General features: G+C 36.4%; 5 protein-coding genes across 5 annotated transcripts; 1 reads left to right on the forward strand and 4 right to left on the reverse strand.

Moving 5' to 3' along the window:
- Positions 1–599: 599 nt before the first annotated feature.
- On the reverse strand, positions 600–3,456 carry LOC106343490 (U-box domain-containing protein 7). Its single transcript, XM_013782720.1, has 2 exons — positions 2,987–3,456; positions 600–1,645 (listed from the first exon to the last, which is right to left on the reverse strand). The coding sequence occupies exons 1-2, from the start codon at positions 3,379–3,381 to the stop codon at positions 832–834; spliced, it is 1,209 nt and encodes a 402-aa protein (XP_013638174.1). The 5' UTR covers positions 3,382–3,456; the 3' UTR covers positions 600–831.
- Positions 3,457–4,234: 778 nt separating this feature from the next.
- On the reverse strand, positions 4,235–5,112 carry LOC106292991 (polcalcin Bra n 2-like). Its single transcript, XM_013728662.1, has 2 exons — positions 5,027–5,112; positions 4,235–4,629 (listed from the first exon to the last, which is right to left on the reverse strand). Exon 2 carries the CDS (start codon positions 4,610–4,612, stop codon positions 4,361–4,363), a length of 252 nt encoding a protein of 83 aa, XP_013584116.1. The 5' UTR covers positions 4,613–4,629; positions 5,027–5,112; the 3' UTR covers positions 4,235–4,360.
- LOC106292990 (mitochondrial inner membrane protease ATP23-like) lies at positions 4,746–6,043 on the reverse strand. The gene is made up of 5 exons (XM_013728661.1): positions 5,907–6,043; positions 5,641–5,762; positions 5,423–5,560; positions 5,261–5,344; positions 4,746–5,163 (listed from the first exon to the last, which is right to left on the reverse strand). The coding sequence occupies exons 1-5, from the start codon at positions 6,010–6,012 to the stop codon at positions 5,029–5,031; spliced, it is 585 nt and encodes a 194-aa protein (XP_013584115.1). The 5' UTR covers positions 6,013–6,043; the 3' UTR covers positions 4,746–5,028.
- A 1,016-nt stretch (positions 6,044–7,059) lies between these two features.
- LOC106292428 (probable calcium-binding protein CML34) lies at positions 7,060–7,458 on the forward strand. Its single transcript, XM_013728016.1, has one exon. The coding sequence runs from the start codon at positions 7,060–7,062 to the stop codon at positions 7,456–7,458; it is 399 nt and encodes a 132-aa protein (XP_013583470.1).
- A 1,466-nt stretch (positions 7,459–8,924) lies between these two features.
- On the reverse strand, positions 8,925–17,722 carry LOC106295522 (protease Do-like 7). Its single transcript, XM_013731445.1, has 24 exons — positions 17,319–17,722; positions 16,820–16,890; positions 16,468–16,602; positions 16,327–16,385; positions 16,189–16,225; positions 15,748–15,873; positions 15,359–15,448; positions 14,757–14,822; positions 14,608–14,664; positions 14,420–14,485; positions 14,069–14,176; positions 13,696–13,776; positions 13,242–13,291; positions 12,703–12,868; positions 11,848–12,318; positions 11,325–11,507; positions 11,147–11,252; positions 10,686–10,856; positions 10,526–10,605; positions 10,212–10,439; positions 9,911–10,126; positions 9,567–9,724; positions 9,344–9,455; positions 8,925–9,239 (listed from the first exon to the last, which is right to left on the reverse strand). The coding sequence occupies exons 1-24, from the start codon at positions 17,602–17,604 to the stop codon at positions 9,075–9,077; spliced, it is 3,288 nt and encodes a 1,095-aa protein (XP_013586899.1). The 5' UTR covers positions 17,605–17,722; the 3' UTR covers positions 8,925–9,074.
- Between the last annotated feature and the right edge of the window lie 2,676 nt (positions 17,723–20,398).

Genomic DNA, 20,398 nt, shown 5'->3' on the forward strand with positions numbered 1-20,398 from the left:
TGGGGGTGGGGGTGGTGGTGGTGAACGTGAGCGTTTCTGAAAAGGCGGATCCAAAACGTACTTTCAGTTTCGAGGACTGATGTCAGCCTTTGTGTTGCAAGATTTTCTTATCAAAATATCTTTTGGTACATTTTTTTTTGTTTTGAAACATTAAAAGAACAAACGAATTGTTCTGTTCTCTCTCTGTAGTATGGGGCTGATGATGTAATAGATAGTCAAATTGATCTTCACGCACGTATTCAAGTTTTAAAAGTGAGTGCGGTGATGAAAATCGAACTTACCGAATTTTGATGTTCCAATATACAAGATGTTTTCATTTTTTTAGGTAATTTTTACTTTATTAAAAATTGTGCACCTAATCATATTTTAATGGTTTATTTTGTAATTGATTATATATCATTAATTTATAATTTTAATGATACTTTTTAAACAAAAAATAGGTTTTTTAATATGTGTGGTTCTACCCAAAAAAGTTTGGATCTAAAGCTGGATGATTATCATTCTTAAACGTGATGCATGTGATCTTGAATAAAAAATGTTATTTCAAAAGAGAAATATCTAACTAGTAGTCTAGTAAAGCTTGATGTTGATGTCTAAACTTCAATGCCATAACAACATGATTGAAACCTTTTATTTAAAATTAAAAACGTTTCTATAGAGATGTATATGTACACACACCAAAGACCTTTTATTATGAACAACTTTTTGAGTAATAAAAGAAACCAAGTCACTGAGAACCAGAAGGCCGGCACTGGACTGGCATATATATATATATCAATCCTTCAATCTTCATCACCCTTTATGCAGAATCAAACCTCAGGAAATGCTGTTTTAGGGACGGACAAGAGTGGAAGCACGTTCTTGTAGATGTCTCAAGCTCTTCTCCATGCTTACTTGCACCATTTCAGCTAGCATCTTCTTCGCCTTACCGGACTGATCATCTCCGTCTATGTGAGAGATCAAGCTCGACACTATGTTCTCTATTGTATCGGGTTGAACCTCTGATCTTGGACTTTTTGAGTTCCTTAGTAAAGAGAGAAGTCTTTGAGCTTTGGTCCGAGACTTCGATGTTCCTTGAACCGTGAGCTCAAGCAGTCCCGGTATTACACCTTCTCTGAGAATCGGCTCTCTGTATTTACTCCTATCGCTTTGGCACAGTGTTAAGAGAACGCCAACCGAGTGTTCCCTAGCTTGTAGTGACCCGTTTTCAAGAACCTCCACCACCGCAAAAACTCCTCCTTCGTATGAAACTAAACCTGTTCTCGCCTCCTCGCCAGAAACTATTAAGGACTCTATGAGGGAACAGCATTTCTCAGATGTTTTCGATGATTTTTTACTTGATTTGAGAAGACTCAGTATCGGTAAGAGTGGTTTGGTGGCTATGATCATGCACAGGTTGGTGGAGAGCGTAGAGAGGTTGGAAAGTGCCATGACTGCATCGACTTTAGCTTGTGGGCTTCCATGTTGAATGACTTTCACTAATAGAGGAATCACTCCATTAGCTCCAATGATGGGTTTGTTGGTAGCGGAGGCTGAGAGTGTGAGCAAAGACGCAGAGGCATATTCTTGAAGTGTTGTGCTATTACATTGCAAGAAGTTGATGATTGGCTCTAATGCACCTGCTTCAATAATGCTCACCTTGTTCCTGAAATTTGAAAAATCAACATCAAAACTCAGAATAGTCTTAAAGACAATGACAACTTAACAAATAGACTTTAGTGCATTCAGTTTCTTAGTCATATGAATTGTAATCAAGGGGAATAGAGTTGTAGCCCATCTACCTAACCTCTTAGGACAAACCAAGCCGACCTAAAGTTACGGATTGTATTAAATAATGTTAATAGACACGAAAATTTAAGTAGGGAAAGGATATTTAATGAAGGAGAGGAAAAAGTGAAGATAAAGAAAGGCTTTGAGGTTTAGCTTCTCTGCTTTGCTTGCACCTCTTTTCTCCACTTAATAAAAGAAAAGTGATGATAGTAGACCAAAGAAGAAATTGACTACAATACACGGTCGTTTGCGTACAAATTAAGGAAAGATTCAGCAAGCAAGTGAAAAAATGTATAAAATACTAAAGTCTGGTAAAGCAAGGCCCTACTACGGATGAACAAATTAAATTTAAGTTAGGCAAAACTTATTCATACCTGCCCCCGTAAAGCAAAAGAGTTAGTTAAGCTTCAGTTGATTTCCATCTAAACTACTACTTGACTTAAAACCATCCTCTGTTATTTTCTTGGTTTGCCACAAACCCCAAATGATAAAAAAACCTAACTGGATCAAGATCCGTGAGATGTCATCACTTTGATGTAACTAAAGAGGAAGGGAATTTGCGGCGGCATAACTAGTGTCATGATATTCTTCTCTATGTGTTTTAGGGAGATAAAAAAAAAGATTCTTGTGTGTTTTGGTCTTATCTAGCAACTTGATTCGTTGCTTTTCTTATGGAATGTCAAAGACTAGGGAGAAAAAAGAAAGTAAAAAACGTAAGGTAACATGACTCTCTCTAGCTATCATCCGCAAGTAGAAGAAACCAATCAAACCTCACGATTAGTAACGATAAAAAGGAATAGTCAGAATTCTCCAGAAACCGCATAAAACCAAAGAACAATTTAAAAAAGTGAGAGGAAGGAATAAAGAAAAGAGTATCTACGAAATATCCTGTTCCCAAAAAAAATGGATGAACCCTAGATAATTCTCAATTCCCAGTAACAAAAAAAAAAAAAGAGGAACACACACACAAAGGGAGCTTAAAGGAGGAAGGATAGAGTACACTCCAAGCATTTGGATAAGATGCAGTAAAGTTGTTGGATCCACCCAACCTGATGATAGAAACTGCTTAAAGAAAACAAAGCATAGTTCGCTAAGATCGACAGATTATCCAATCATGGAGCTATTGGATATAACCTCTATCAATCGTCTACGTAAGTCACTAATCAGATCAGCGTAACGAAAACAGAATAAAGGAAAGAAGAAGAACGTAACGTACTTCTCGTCTTTGACGGCGAGGTTGAGGAGAGCGAGGAGAGCCGCCTCGTGGTGCGACTCGGGCGATTCGAATCGGAGCATGGAAACGAGCGGCTCGACGGCCTGGGAAAAGTGTCGGCGGCATCTGTGCGACGTCTTGGTCAGCCGACGGATCTCTTTGGCCGCGAACAGCCTCGAGTCGGGATCCTCCGATCGGATTAAGCTGAGAACTCGCTGGATTGAGGCGGAAGACGACGAAGAAAGGGAGACGGAAACGGAAACGGACGTGGTGCGGAGCAATTCGTGGTCTACATCTCCGCCACGTGGCGAGTCGCAATCGTGGCTCGTAGCGGTTGATGATACGGAGGAAGAGGAAGAAGAAGAATCAACGGTGGAGGTTGCTCCGGCGAGGTCCATTTCAGAGAGAGAGAGAGGCGGAAAGATCTGTTTGAGAAAGAGAGAGAGAGAGAGAGAGGTATATGAGTAAGTGCATTGGCCAACGGTTACATAGTACGTGTACATATATATACTACACCAATTGCAAAAAAAAAAAAAAAAAATTTATAGTCAAATATTTTTAATTTCTGGGAATTAAATTTGTTTTTAATATAAGAAACATTAAATTCCAAATTATAGAGAAAGACTTTTAAGGGATGGCTACTATTTTTCTTTAAGTTTTTTTTTTTGTGTATCTTTTAGTTTTAATTTGTAAAAAAAGAGATATTTTGAGCAATGATGTTTATGGGCCAAAGCTAGCTGAGAGATTTTATTCTAATATATGTTTTGAATAAAGTATATATGTTTGTTGGTCCTCAATGTTAAAGATCAGTTGGCAACCATTCTTTGTTACATTGTCTTTATCTTATGCATAGACATATTTGGGCTAAAGGTTGAAAAGTACATAAAGTAGGGGAGCCTCTTTTATATTTGACTGGTTTTATAGCATTTTTTAACAAGAAAAAATATCTTAAGGATATTTAACACTCACAGCATTCATTTAGCACAATTAATATATATTTTGTGTTTCCAATATCAGATTTTCACATTAAAAGACAACTTAAAATTTGATTATAAATAATTGAACACATCATTTTCTATGATTACCTATTTTCAAAATCAATAATAATTATATACATTCAACTACATTTCTAAAGTTTAGAAGTTATCATTAAATAATGAAAATATATAAAACTTAAATTTATCTTTTTAAAATGTTAAAAGCAAAATTAATATTTTGAAAACAGAGAAAGTATTATTAATATATCACTGAGTTAACTACATTTTATACTTTTATAACCAAAAATACATAATCAAATGATATGTCATTACAAAAACAAATTAAACATGATTAATTCTCAAATCATTTTCAAGGGAATTATAGATTTTGAAACTCCACTTAGAAAATCTTGGCAACATCTTTCATGAGACCACGATTAGCACTTGCGAAATCAGAAAACTCTTGGTACGATATGTATCCATCACCATCGGTATCAATCTCGGCCATCATACGCTTAATGTCATCGTGTGTGGCCGAGCCAAGGTTCTTGAGGGCATCTCCAAGCTCGGTGGCAGAGATTTTTCCATCTCCGTTGGCATCAAACTTCTTGAAAACACGGTCGTGCTCTGCTTTCTCGGTTGCGTCAGCCATTGTTAATCAGTTTTCTTCTTTTGGTATCAAAGGAATTAGATGAGAACATAAAAGTTATATAAAGAGATTTGAATGTGAAGAAGCTGAGGCTATGCTTTAAATTAGGCAAGTCTAGGGAGGAAACTGAAGTTACTAAAATTAGAATGTGACTCGGTCCTCAATTAACAGTCATTACAAAACAGTTTTATTTTGTTAAAAGCATAACAATTTAGACAAATCTTCTGTCATTTTTAAGCTTTATTTCGTAATGTTAGTATCATAGCAAACTATTCATCCATAGTGAGAAATAAATAAGGGAAAAAAAAAACAAAAATCAATGGCTGATCCAACAGTTTTTTGGCTTTATCTCCATCTTCAAAGATGAAGTCATAGAAGCAAAAGTTCGTCTCTTGGGAGTATAAAGAGAGGTATAACCTTCAAGGAGCTCTGTCAAAAGGCTTAGTATCATTGTAACAAGTATCCCACACTGCTTCCATAGCATCTTTCGCTGCTACTTCAGAGCAATACGGGTTGCCACGAAGCGATTTCAGCACTCTTCTTTTTATACATTCCTTTGGGAAAAAAAAAACAACAACCAGGTTCATATCAACAAGAACCATCCACAAGCGTTTGTAATGAACTAACTAACTAATGCAATTCGTCACTTACTTGTTCATGCCCTCTTAATTTAATGAAACCCCTCAAAAGTTCTCTCTTGAAATGGCAATCTCCACTTAGATGACCTGCACGTATCTGTTTTAAAGAACACACATTAACAATCTCAAACAAAAAGTACAAGTTTAAAAAGCTTTTAGGTAACAGCGTAACAACCTCGCTGCAAGCATGGTGAGCACAATTAGTCCAATCCAGATTCTTGGCGCGGCACTCGTCATAAGCATGGATCAACTCATGTATAACCACTTGGTTCACTTCATCTTGAATAGTCAGATAGTTACTGCACACAGTGATCTTCAAACAAACATAGATAAACAAAAGAAACTGAGAATAAAAAAAAACATTAAAAAAAAAACAAAGAAAGTCTTTACTACCCCTCTGCCTTTAGTGTAGCCGCCAGCTACAGGACCAGTACACACAACCGCCTTGACGAAGTTATCACCAACTCTGCACCCAGACTTCTCCATCTGCCCCATCAGAAACTTCACGATCGGATCTATTTCATCATCAAATGAAGATGTTCATAGAACCTTAGACTCTAGAGTGATTCTAAAACCCTAAACCCTAAGATTGATCTAATCAAACAACCAATGGATCTAAGATTTTGAGAAGCTGAAACGAAAACGAGAGGCTTATATACTTCGAAAGCTTCGTTGAATCATGCCCTGGCATTCTTCGATGGATCTACCGCGGTTCCCTCCGAGGTTCAAATCGGAACCTGAATTAGGAGAGGCTGCATCTTCCATTTCTGCTTTTCTGCTTAATCGGCGGTGGAGTTCTCGGAGGCGGAGAGTCGTGGCGGCTTGAGATCGATGGGACAGACGGAGAGGAGGAAGGAGACGAAGGGTATATTTGTAAATTATATTAGCATCAGTCACTGCACAGTTAAATGGGGATGCCTGTCGACAGTTTTATTTGATTCGGTTTGCATAACCACCATACCAGACCGGACATGATCCGGTTTAAGATAATTAAGCTGATAATGGGCTATAAGTAATTTAAAGAGAGTTCACAGCTAAAGGGCCGTGCTGATCCAAACCCAACACAGTGAACCGCTGAATATTGTATATGTTTTCAAGTTGTATACATGTATACCCAAATAATTATGAGTTTTTCACCAAAATAATAATTAGTATATATGAATTCTATATATATGTGGAAAATCTGGAAAGAGATTTTTCATCACATGTTTCCTTATTTTTTCATAAACAAATCATAGAATAAAATGCAGGAAAATTAAATAAATTCTAGAAATTTTGGAAGGAATTATTTATTTTTCATAAATTTTATTCTATATTATTTAAATTGACAATCTATATTTTTGAAATTTTACCTTTCTCCTGAAACTATTTATCAATGTTCCAAATTTTTTTAAGATTTGATATTTTATACGCTTGACATGTGTTAAAGTGAATCCCATCCAATATTCGATAACAAGTTCCTTAAAATAGTAAAATATTTTCTTCATATTTCTTGTCTGGGAAATATTAGTATATGTTAATTATGTCATCCAATGCTCAATACATTAACTATGCATTTAAACATATACAAATCACGAGATAACATCAAATGTAAATCCTTTATATTCATTTTGTTGTGCAAATGTAAATAAATTCTTTATATTCAGATCACTTATTTAATAATACATTTCTGTTTGGTTAATCATTAATTGGGCTATCAACTTATTAGATTTTATGTAGGATTTTAAAATCCTATAAATACAAGAACATAATGTTTCATATTTCTCACAAGTCTCAAGAATATCAAAAAATTGTATTTATACTATAATAAAAATGTCTCTAGAGAAGATCTTCAAGCGTTTTGACGAGAACAATGATGGTACACTTTCATTGGGTGAGTTTTCTGATGCCGTTCTTAAATATTTTCCTGGATTTTCTCAAGAGGATATCGAAAGACGATTTAAAGAAATTGATATTAATGGTAATGGCCAAATCAATGCCAATGAGTTTGTTTCGTGGTTTGAGAAGATATTGAAGATATCGTTTGATGTATGTGACGTTGATGGTGACGGAAAGGTAACGGCCAGAGAGTTGCATTTGGTGATGAAGACTATTATCGGAAAACCACACACCAAGGAAGTCTGTGCCGAGCAGATTCGAATTGCTGATACAGATAGTGATGGTTGTTTGAATTATGAAGAGTTTAAGGCTTTGTTGTTTAGTGACTTCTAAGAAAGAGTGGTAATTAAGCTCATATCTATAATATATGTTATCTATTATATTATGTAAGAAGAGTGGGCTTCCAAATGATATATTCAGTTGTGGAAGTAATATAGTTTGATGCTTTTTCGTAGTTCTATCACTGAATATGAATGATTCAAATTTTCAAATATCTAAAGGAAGAAGAGGCCTAGTTTGTAATTATTAGGGAATCTCCAATCCTTTTTTTTTTTTTTTTGACATCGAAATAGAAACTAAAGCTACTCTGCAGCCGTTAGACTAGCTTCGGGGGCTAGCCCTATGGACGCAAAGGCACTAACTGAGGGGTTGAGCTTGCGTAGTCGGCCACCTTTGGCGAGTCTGTCCGCACGTGCATTCTGTGATCTTGGGATAGCAGATATAGAGAAGCTTGAGAAATCAGAGGATAAAGCTTTAATCTCGTCTAGCTCTGGCGCTAAGGCTAGCCATTCCATGTCCGTGAATATGATCTTTACCAGTTGTTCACAATCCAACAGAATTTGAATCTCTCTTCTCCCTCTTTTAAGTAACTCCTGCATCGCCCAGATTATGCCTTCTGGAGAGGTGAAGCCGAGCTGATGTTACCCTTGAACCCGATCAGGGTGGTTCTTCCATCGTCGGGGAGCACAAACCCGAGGCTTGTATCGCCCTGCTCTTCGGTCCAAGATGCGTCAACCTGGCATTTCCACCTCCCTACTTCAGTTCCCTGGCTCATCTGATAGCCACCTACTGGCTGATCCTCTCCCCCAATGTTGATAATCTCTGCTGCCATTTGAGCTACACGCCAGCTCTCGGCTTCTTTTGTCGCCATTTGAATTGTATCCATCGGGGATATGTATTTATTGTTAAAGACCTTATCATTCCTCACTTTCCATATGTACCATATGATCCATGGGAATGCCTCCAATTGCTGCGCGTTCACTCCTCGTGTTCTGGCTCTGAACAGTAGGTAATCCAAATTAGCGTTGAGAGAACTACTCGGGAAATACCTCGGAGATGTTGAAATAGAAGACAAAGCCCAGCATTGGAGGGCTGGTGGACATTCAAACAGAGTGTGGTTAATTGATTCTGTCTCTGCTCCACACTGGACATAAGAGCTATCGCGAGCACACCGGACAAGGGCATCTCCAATCCAATACCATTTTTTTTTCTATTTTGGAGTAAAAGTAAGTATAGTAATCTACACTCAGTATTTTAAGCTAAATTTGCTTCAAATATCTAAAGGAGCTATTAGTTATATAGTTTGATGTTTCTTCCTTTCAAATATCTAAAGGAAGAAGAAGCTTAGTTTATAACTAGGCCTCTAGAAGAAGAAGAGACCTAGTTTGATGGCTCAGTATTCTATGCTAAATTTACACGATCAATAAAAACTTTTTGATTTCAAAACAAAAATGATAGTAAAATCATAAACATAAATTACGAAACGATCTTCTTTTTTTTTTTAATTTGATCAATTTTTATTGGATGTAACATCCTTCTTAATTTTTTTCTCCCTGTAAATTGTAGCGACAGTTCTTCGAGTAATGTTACAATGAATATTTTGAGTTATAATATCGATAGAAATACAACAGTTGGATCATGCAAATATGATATGGCACCTAAAAGGTTTTTTATTTCAAGGCTTGCAATATGTTTCTCCGCCAAAGAGCAGTCTCTGGGTCGAACCTCAGCTCCCAAGTTGGCCAATAATGGAGATCTTGTTTTAGAGTCAACACTCGTGGCTTGCCGTTAAGATGAACGGTCCTTATACGCACAAACTGCCCGTGTTCTAGCTCCTGTTCGCAAAGAAACAATCTAAGATTAAACTTCAAACGACATAATCGCTTCAGGGCCAAAGCAAAAATTGTAAATGTGAGTTCTGTAAGGAATGAGTCAAAACCTTGGTGGCATCTGCAAATGCGTTTAGATCAGGAGTCTTCTTCCCGTTAACTTCCACGATCCATTGAAGTGCATACAGGCCATATCGGTTTGCGGGACTCCCGTGACACCATCTGAGAACAAGTTTTGTCAGAGATCAAATCCAAGCAACCGATATGAAATTATTTCTAGTCGGTTCTTTGTTAAACCAAATTGAGATTCCATATATAGGTCAGAAGCAGTACCTTGTAACATAGACACCATGACCTTCCTCAGGAAGGAATCCAAGAGAGCGAACCGCGGGATGAGGATCTTGAACAACACACCCGCACCAGTTTATCACTCTTGTAGTACCATTTCCATCTCTTTTATCAGTTCCAACTACAAGCTCCATTTCTCGGCCCTGATAAACAACCAACAGTTCTTGAGTATCAACTAGTGAACCTTTTTTCTTCACTTAAATTACTATTGTCTAAAAACACAAGAAAACGATAGGAACTATTGTCACAAGTAGTGTGACCAATAGACACAAGACTAGGATGATAACGGAGAAACAAAGGTCTCAAGAGCCAGGAGTTAATGGTGTCACCTGTCGAAGGATTGTTAGATTGAGATTCTCATCGCTGTGGGTACCCTTATCCAATGTTAGGCAAGCAGCTTCAATGTCATTGTAGCATGTAACTGGCATCTTATCCACTGCCAGAACCATGTCGCCTTGTTCTAGAAGATTTTCAGCTTTTGATCCTGCCAGGCAGCCTTTAACACGTAGAACTTGTCGTCTAACAGGATCCTTCTTGACTAGGATCTGTAAGAACAAACAATGTAGTATATGGATTTGAAAATACACAAGGGATAAATTCTACATAGGATATAAACAAGAAAAGGCTTACTTGGACCCATTCATCACTCAGACCAAAACTCCGGGCTTTTGAGAGCAAAGTAGGATACAACTCAACTTCCAAAATTCGAACAAGTGGCATTGGCCTTTTGATACCATTTATGAGAAGAGCTGGTCCATTTCCACCGGTTATGATTTTTTCAAGGACTTGACTGATCGCATATACCGGGATACCTCTGACAAACTGATGGTCTTCTGACGTAGTGGAACTATATTTAATCTGTGTTCAATTCACATGAAAGCATAATGTTAGAAAATAAAATAAAAACACAAAAGTTGAGGGAATTGCAAAGTGGGAAGATGAACCTGAGTCGAAAAGCTTCCCCAAATGGCCCGAATCCTCCCCTGCTCATCAGTCAGCGCTCCTGAAAATGAGCTACCAAAATCTGCAAAGAAAGAAAAAGATATGGTATTTGAACAAGTCTAAAGTAACTATATTTAACACCAGAGGTTCTAAATTCCTTACCAGTATCAAGCTCGATTACTTCCATATTAGTAGCTCTATAGCGGGGAGAATCAGCAGACCCAATGTTTAACGCTGCACATGGATTGGTTACAATAGATTTTCTTGACGTGGCTTGAAGATTTCTACTCAATCCAACAAGATAGACCGAATCTCCACGTTGCAGTGCAGGTTCTGTTTAGAAAAATACATTGCAACATGAACTCGTCCCATTAATTTGACTAGAAAAAGGAAAGGTTAAACGACATGCAATTGAAAGCTATATAAAACATACACATCAATTTAACAAGCCACCTTTTAACAAAAGGACAATCATATGTTATATAGCGATACCAAACACAGCAATTGTGAAACTTCCAAAAGGTTTAACAACAACAAAGCAATAGCCCAATGCTAGCCCCATCATCCAACCAGCATATAATTTGAACCCAAAGGTGCCTTTGTACAGATTCGTATTGACATACCAGGTAGTAGCTCAGCTGCACGAATGGCTGAAGCAGCGGCAGGACCCATTGCTGATGGATTATAGGCTATCAGAGCATAGTTGTGAACAGGATGAAGAAATACCACCTGCATTTCAGTTAAGTAAGATCAATACTAAGCTTCCTTCCATGAACTATAAGAGTCTCAGTGAAATCTAACCTCTCCAGGAATCTCGACTGGAAAAGCAGCAAAGGACAACATAACATCAGATGCAGAAATGGCAACAGTGTTTTTGTCCACCACAGCAAGTCCCATGCTCGAAGAATGATAAATAATGATGCCGGTACCAAAGAAATGTTGGGAATGTACACCATCAAGACTGCACGATGGTGGCACATGAACCTGTATAAGAGAACATAGTTTCAGCAGATGCAAGTTGCCTTTAATCACAACAAGAACTACAATCACAAATACCAGAAACATATTTAGCCAAGACAGAAATTTCAATCACCAGGTTGTACTTCAATGGTTTAGCATCCATAGATTATCATTTTTAAGACTTGTAGAAATCGTTACCAAATCTAACATGTTCTGGTGACATAATTTAAAGTAATACTTCATAGCTTTGGAGAGTAGGAACTCCTAACCTTGAATTCAGTTTTGTATACTATTTCATTCAAGTTCAGCCACAAAGCCAGAATCCACTGCGACACCCAAATTTGAGAAAGTTCTTAATATTTACCTCAAACATGACAAGAGCAGGCTCAATAGCACGTTCAGCCAATGAAGCATTAGCAGAAAATGCTGTTGCACCTTCGTAGTCTCTTAATACCGTATTATCTGTCTCCATTGCATCATCAGATTTTAATTCACTCCCATATAAGGAAGCGTTTGCAACAGTTCCATCTGAAGAATCATCTTCCACTCTTTGTTTCTTTGCTTCTGAGCCAAAATCATTCTGATAACCATCGCCACTAGAGGCTCCCATAGTAGCCGCAGTATCAGTAACCCCACGAAATTCATGCATGGGATCTGTATCGTGATGGCAGAGAGGAATATTTTGGCTTATAGGCAAACCATTAATATCAATAGGTGGTGAAACAGCAGCAAGTTCGATAGCAGGTTTCCCATCCCATAAACCAGTACTGTCATTACGGGTATACAACTGTGGAGGAGCGTACCATTCATGACGGTCGATTGTGACTAACACAGACTGCAGGAAATGGAACCCGAAAATAAGTACTTTCTCATTTGAGTAAATATTATAAAAATCAATAAGAAACATAAATAACCATGCTAATGACAAGAACACTGTTAAGACAAAACGACCCACTGCGGAATCATAACTTTAGAGATATATATTTTCTATAGACAGTGATCATAGTGATCTATCAGTATCACAATAGCAAAAAAAAAAAATAGAGAAGAGAGGTAATATTGTCACAGAATCAACAGATTGCATGCAAGAATTCAGATGCCGAACAAGAGTAGACTAACAAATTATCATATAGAAATGCTACCATCAATGTTTAACAAGCATAAAGTTATAGTGAGTTAGGACGTCTAACTAGAATAATTTTTAAACAACGTATATCACCTTCTTGCGATGACGATCGGTGTGAGACATATATTCCAAGGGAACACGAGCACCCCTAGAGAGCTTTGAAAGGACGGATACTAAATCCGCTAGACATGAAATATCCTCGTTAGCAACCTTCTTTATGATAGCATGTCGTGGGACCCCAGCTCTAAACAGCATGTATCTGCATAAAATAGTTCATCCAAGTAAATATAATTTCTGAAAGTGGAATCATTTGCATTCACAATAGCTCACATGTAAAAATATTGATACATCAGTCACGAAAATTTACGAATAAGGTAACAGACAGACTAGAAGCCGAAACGTGAACTATCTTAAGATCTCTGATGAAGAGATAAAAAAGTGCATTTTCAAGACTAAATGGGGTCTAAGAAGAAGTTACAGCTGACCACTTGTACCGAGTATGCAGATAAATAATTTTTAGAATTAAAAGAACATATAAGGAAAGATTATTTTCTGTTGGACTCGCTCTATGAGCGAATTGCACATGGATCAAGAAATGTGAAACTTTTAATGAAGGAACTTGAGAGTCTTACCCAGGATCCGCGACGTACGCCAAGCCACAAGGAAAACGAAAGTTACGAGCCTGATAGATCAAAAAAATTTAAGATCAGCTTATGCCCATGAGAGAGTCGGTAAGTATAACACAGGTTACGAATAGAATAAGTAGCAATCTGGAACAATTTCCAACTGATAGCACATTAACAAATTCCAGGTTTATACAGTTAGAATTACTATATTCACAAAGAGCATCACCTCTGAAGATATATATTATGAACCAACTAACATTTCAGCTTAATATCTTACTTTGGAAACAAGAAAGTGCTTTAAATCATCAATTCGGTATATCAATATGCAAATTCATGACAGATAGACCCTAACCTAAAGACTAACCCAAAAAGACAACAATTCACCTATAGGACACAAGAATATCATGCATACATGCACAGAAGCAAAAAAGAATCAGATATATATTTTCGTCATAGTTACCTGCTGATAAGACAACGGATGAATTATAGCACCACTTACTTCCAGGAAATGATCTGGAGTGATTGAGTGTAGATCCTGAACCTGTGTCAGGAAATACATTAACACAAGGATTAAGATCTTTATGAAAGACAGTAAGTATCAATCACATTTAAGCTGATTATGAAATCCTACATCTAATTTATCCAGGATTTCTCAGGGAAAAGGAAAAGATCGGCAAGAACAAATTTAATGTCCAACAGAAAAGAGAATAGACGGCTACATGTGCATCTTACATCTACTCTTTGCTACTACTTTTTTTAGCCGGTAAAAAAATCCTAGAAGACTGCCGCGTGCATACAAAAATCGAAGTTAGAAATAGAAGAATGGAACTCACCGACACATTAACAGTTAGTGGCTGTCCACCCCTTTCGATTTCTAATTCAACTATCTGGCCAACACCGTCATCAATCAGATTCTCCAAGTTTAGAAATTGTGTAAGTACCTGTGATGATAATGAAATGCACAGAGAGAGAGAGAGAGAGAGAGAGAGAGAGAGAGAGATTTAGCAAAACGAGGTACATAAAGAACTAGACACTGAAAGTACACTGATTAATAGGTTATATGGTCATGAAATAACTAATCTTTAAAAAGTGTGTTTCATACTGTGGCAACAAAAATATCACAATTCTAGATTGCTTGAGGAAAACCAAAAAAAACTTCACTTGATGTAATCGAGATGACTTACTGTGCCGTTCACACGAACAAGAACATCTCCCGACTCTAACTGTTTATCAGCAGGGCCACTTGGCACCTACACAAGTCAAGACATATTATATAAAATGAAAATTTCAAGTTTAGGCACCGCTTAAACAGTATCCATTTTCTTTAAAAATAATTATTGTACTGTATGTTATAATGAACCGAAGCACTCACAACAGAGTCGACAACAAGCATTCCGGTTTCCCCAGGTGGAGATGCATGCCGAACCACCTGCATGGCCAAGATATAGCAAGCTTAAGGTGTTACTGTGTAGCACAAGGAAGGCTGATCCATCCACGATGGTAAGAAGGAAAATCTTGTACCTGTTCAGTTCCGGTTCTGAGACCAAGTCGCCGTATCTCGTCGAAGCCTTTGTGAACAAATGTCATCTAAATACAAAAGCAAACAGATGAAACCTTACATAAGTAACCCCAGAGCTCACATCGGACTATAGAGATTGAGCTTCCTCTGTATCTCCAAGAATCTGGCAGTCGTGGGAATATGGATAGAAATTTAACAGGAGACGTATTCCTAACAAAAGCCCTAACTTAATCACATCCCAAGGATAACGTTTCAAGTGTCAGTCATGGTATCAAAGTTCCATTCATATATCTAGTATGACAGAAATCCTTATTGGATTTAAAAGGAACACATTTCTCTCTATGATTTGAAATAACATTTGTTGAAATCGATCATACATAAATTATGATTATCAGAACCAAACTAAAACAGTAGTCTAAATGTTCTCCAGGCATATAAGTCGTGGAATCACATATACATTCAATTGACAGACCATGTAATAGTATGGATAATTTTCCGGACAAGCTGAACCCAGCCACTTTAAAAAAAGTCAAGACTGATATTCATGGGAATGTTCTTAACTTCACTATGAAGAGTCTCAAATTCAGACAGGTGGAAAACAAACCTGAAGCGTACCACGGGGAATATGAACTGCTTTTGGCTTATCTGTGCACAAGTCGATACTTTTCTGAAGGAAACTCAACGCCCTGACAACCTTGCAAAAACAAAACCATACTTGAGTATAAGTTATGAAATGATAATGAAGCAAGCAACACTAAACACGAGACCAGGAATCATGTCTAACTCTCTCATTGTCTCCTACTGGATACTCAGGGCCATACTGGAAAAGAAGAGAACTCAAATATACGTGCAGTTTATTTGTAAAATTGTACTAACTTCCAGTTCATAATATGAACCATTTTCAGAAGAACAAGGCACGCTGAACAACCTTTAGATGGAGGTATTTAGTCTTAGCTGAACCATGAATATGAGTATGAAAAAGAGGTTGCTTACTCGTTGAAGTGGTAGGAAGAAGGCTGACGCACTTGAGGTCTTGCTTCCAGCATTCAAGGCTACCGCCCTGCCTTGCCAATCAATGACTGGAGAACCACTTGATCCACCTTTAGTACCTGACGCTGCCTATAAACACAGAAGCGAACATATTAGCAAACACTAGCATTAGCATATGTGATAGGGTTAGGCTCAAATAACAGTAGCATAAAATAGGAGAGCATTGCAACATAAGCTACGAAGAGGAAGTTTTAACCCTAGTAGGTGTGTATAAATGAAAATATGAGTGCATTTGTAGTGGAAATGGGAAATAACCATATGCACCACACACGATTAGAAAAAATGAAAACAAGGTTTTGACTCAGGAGAGATGGCATGCAATTCTGCTCACATACGTTAGTAATTAAAAAAAGCAATAAATATTAAAGACGAATAAACACTTACTTGCATGTAAAACGTGTTGAAGTCGTTATAACCATCTCTGCACCAAAAACCAAATAATTTTTAGAGAGCAAGTAAACATAACATTTACCTTAAGAGATAAGCAGAACTATAAGAACATGACGGTGCAACAGACAATACTTTTTATAATGTGGAGCATCCCTATCCAACCGAGCAATAGTACCAGCCAGTATAGAAACCTGCAATTCCACACTCCATTAATCAGAAGCATTACTTCTCCTCAGTCTAAATATTAAACCAAAACACTACAGATAATGTTACCTTTTCTCCGCTGTCATTGCCAACAACCCTAATCTCGAGTCCAACAGAAGCCGCCTCTGGGGCAAGGGGGATTTCTTCATAACTCAGAAACTGTACTGCACTTGGATCATAAGAAAAGAAGCCAAAGTCATGGACCTGAAAAAAAAAAAATACAAAACAATGTCAGCAAAGATTACAGAGCAAAGTAAGATGAGACACAAATTCTGATATTAAAAGATAATCATCATAGCGTCGTCTTCGCACATGAATTCGTAACAGAAAAAAAAAATGCACAAAGTGGAACCATTTCGCTCATACTTAAAAAAGGAAAACTGAAATCTAATCTAGGGATTAGAATGAGAGAGAGACTTACCGGATCCCTATACACAGGATAGATCGGGATTTCTTCTCGGTTTACAAACGTTGCCTCAGCAACTACTGGACCTGAAGAGTAAGAAGATAGAAAAGCATATAAATAGATTCTCAGTATACTTCAACGCAGAAGGATTCACCTAGAATATAGAATCAGAACATTGTCTTCGTAAGCGACGACCTAATCAAACAGGTAATAGCTACGGAATCGCAAAATCCTAAAGCCAATACAAAGCAGAGGTTAATCGATATAAAGGTTAATGGATAGATACTAAACTGATTCTCAGTATAACCTCAACACAGAAGGATTAACCTAGAATATAGAATCAGAACATTGCCTCTCTAAGCGACGATCTAATCATCGCAAAATCCTAAAGCCAATTTCGAATCACCATCATCGCCGCTAAATTAGCTGCCACCTAAGCTCATCTCTCGGAGATATTTCGATAAACAAATCAACGGAAATAGATAAATCTCTTTATGGAGTAATAAGAGAGCACCTGGCTTAACCACGTGGCGATTGGTGAGAATGATCCCGCGCCTCTTATCGACGATAAACCCAGTGGCGTAGCTAGCACCGGCCGATTCGGTGTCGAAAGCGCGGCAGGCCGTTGTGCGGAGCACGACGACGGCGGGAACCACTTTGTCGAGAGCGCGGCGCCAGTCTTCGGCGGTGGCGACGGTTTCTCTCAAGGGAGGATCGATCTCTAAGCAGAAGTCGGATTTGATGCCAGTTTCCGTCTCCATTGATGCCTCTGATCCCAACATCTCCAGCGAATCTCCCATTTGGGGGCTGCGTGTTAGCTCAGCGGGAATGGGTTTAGGGTTTTCGGATCGGTCTCTTTCTCTCTAAAGGATGTCAAAGAGTTAGAGGAAATGAAATATGATGATGATAATCTTTCCTTGTAGAATTTAAATTATACGCATATAACGTATCGAACTACATATATGTTCCTAAAAATATTAGTAATTGTGATTTGCTTTTTTTTTAATATTATATTTTAGTAATTGATTTGTTTCGTAAAGTAACGGATATCCAGATTTTTTTGTTCAAATCAAAACGTATAACGAATCGAATCAAAATTTATGAATATTTTGTTCAATTTTATCCGTAAACAATAAAAATAATATATATATATATATATATATAGTTTGGCTTTTGATTCGTTATCTATTTTTATTCGAATCGAAAAATTTAGAGTTTTATTGAACCATGTATGTGAGTTTTATATCAAAAAAAACGCAAAATATATAGTATGAACACATTTATGAATATAGTTTGAATGCATTTATTACAATTTTTCTCGTTTAATGTATAAGGGATATGACTTGTTAATTTGGTAGTGGAGAGTTTGCATGTCTAATGCCAATTACACAAAAGTCAACACCACAATCTTTGTTTTATTTTAAATAAATAAGACTTTGGAGTTCATGGAACTTTGCTGAATTATTTTTTTCACTCCGTTTAAAAGTTAAAACTATTTTGATAAAGTGTGAAAAAACATTTTTCCCCAATAATATGGATTACTCGTAACAAACAGGTGATATTTTGTTAAACCAAATCAAATTTAGTAAAATATATTTAAAACTAAAATGTTGATTGAAAAAAAGTTAAATATTCAAAATTATATACAAGTTAAATTCAAAGTTATATTACTTACTTTTGATATAACATTGATTTTTCCATTTTAATATTATTACCAAAAAAATATAAGCAAAATACAAGTTAAAAATGAGTAAAGCATAAGAAAAATATAAAATAAAAAGCAACAATCTAATGTAAGTTATGCAAGTAGTTCATAACACTCAATATAAAAGTTTCTTTATCTTGTTATTATTATGTTTGCTTTATTTAAGTCTATAATGATAAAATTATAAAATATAGTTTTACTATAAACTTATATTTCATTTAATTATATAATAAGGTTTAAACTTATATTTCATTTGATTATATAATGAAGTTTTACTAAATACCTAATGTCCATGAGTAGAGTCCATATGGTAGGTTTGGGATGGTATTGAAACGCCTTGGCATCAGTCAATATCCCTTTAAATACTTGAAATATATGGTTTTTGAGAAGCGGATTCTGTAAAGCTGGTTGATCAAGTTTGATTTGGTTAAACAAAACCTCATTGTTTGTTATGAGTAATTGATTTTAGTTTCCCTCTAAAAGATGTCAAAGAATTGGAGGAAATGAAATCTGATGATGATATTCTTGCCTTTCATGATAGTTTTATATTTCTTACATAAAATTTAAATGATATATTTATGTTTTCCTTCAATTTTAACCAATCAGCATGCTAATATTTAAATCTATATGAGCCCCTCCTCAGGCGGATTCCGCCAATTGTTATATTTGGACTTTGTTTATATAAGAAAATGAAAAGATTAGAAACTTAAACATAGTTTATATGACTTGCTAATTTGGTAGTGGAGGACGAATTTGCATGTCTAATGCCAATTATACAAAAGTCAACACCAGAGTCTTTGTGGCACTTTGCTGAATTATCTTCTTTTCACTCGTTTAAAAGTTAAAACCATTTTGATAAAGTGTGAAAGACATTTTCCCCGACTAATTATGTTTGATAATATTTAGATTCGTGAATGGGAATATTTTTTAAAGTTCTGATGATTTTCATGTTTCATAAATGAGAAACCCATGTAGATGCAAAGTGGTAGCGTTTGCAGCAGCTGTAGTAGTGGAATGGCCGGTGGGAGCATTGGTTTATATCTTTAAATACGCCAAAGGTCGACGTATCATGGGTCATCCCAGCCACCCACGTCTATCCCAAAGTCACTAGTTCCATTCCCATATGATTTCAAGACCACTATCTTGAGATTCGAGTAATTTTATTACTATAGTAGATGTTTCCTATGCATTTTATATTGTATGTTATGTTTGTCAAAGAAAATGTTACATATGTTTTTTTTTCCTTTTTTCTACAAACTGTAATGCTTCGCAGAAGGCTAATAAATATTTTGTTCGTTCTCAGTTGGTTGAAATAAATGAATCATTCTAGCTAACTAATTTATGATTTTACCTAATTTGTACTCTTCGACTTCAATTCGTGATCATTAGATGAATGAAAAACACTGAACACAATAATAAATAATAAATCATTTGAATATAAAGTTTTTAGTAATTAAGTCATTCAACTAAAGATGAATCTCGTAAAAAAAAGGGTTTTTTGCAGAATTGACCTATAACTTAAAGTCAAACACAAAACTAACCTCTTTTTTTTTGAAAATTGGTTTTGCCCTATTCACCCCACAAGTTCATATAATTTACGAAAATGCCATCAATTTTTTTTTTCTTTTTTTTTTCGAAAATGACATTTTTACTCTCTCATCCTCATCATCTTCAAGTAATTACAAGATTGCCATTGTCATCAATACCACAACCACCATGAACAACCAATTTGAAGCTCTTAATGCTCCCAAAATCGATTTACCCTTCTTATTTTTCCATTCTTGTGAACTAAACACAACATATATCTCACTTTCTCTCCACAATGAGCTAAAAAAACCCAAGATTTTGATTCTAAATTTTTTATGGTTCATAGAGTCATAGAAGCTAAC

This window comes from Brassica oleracea, chromosome C5, assembly GCF_000695525.1.
Source record: "Brassica oleracea var. oleracea cultivar TO1000 chromosome C5, BOL, whole genome shotgun sequence".
Classification (NCBI taxonomy): domain Eukaryota; kingdom Viridiplantae; phylum Streptophyta; class Magnoliopsida; order Brassicales; family Brassicaceae; genus Brassica; species Brassica oleracea.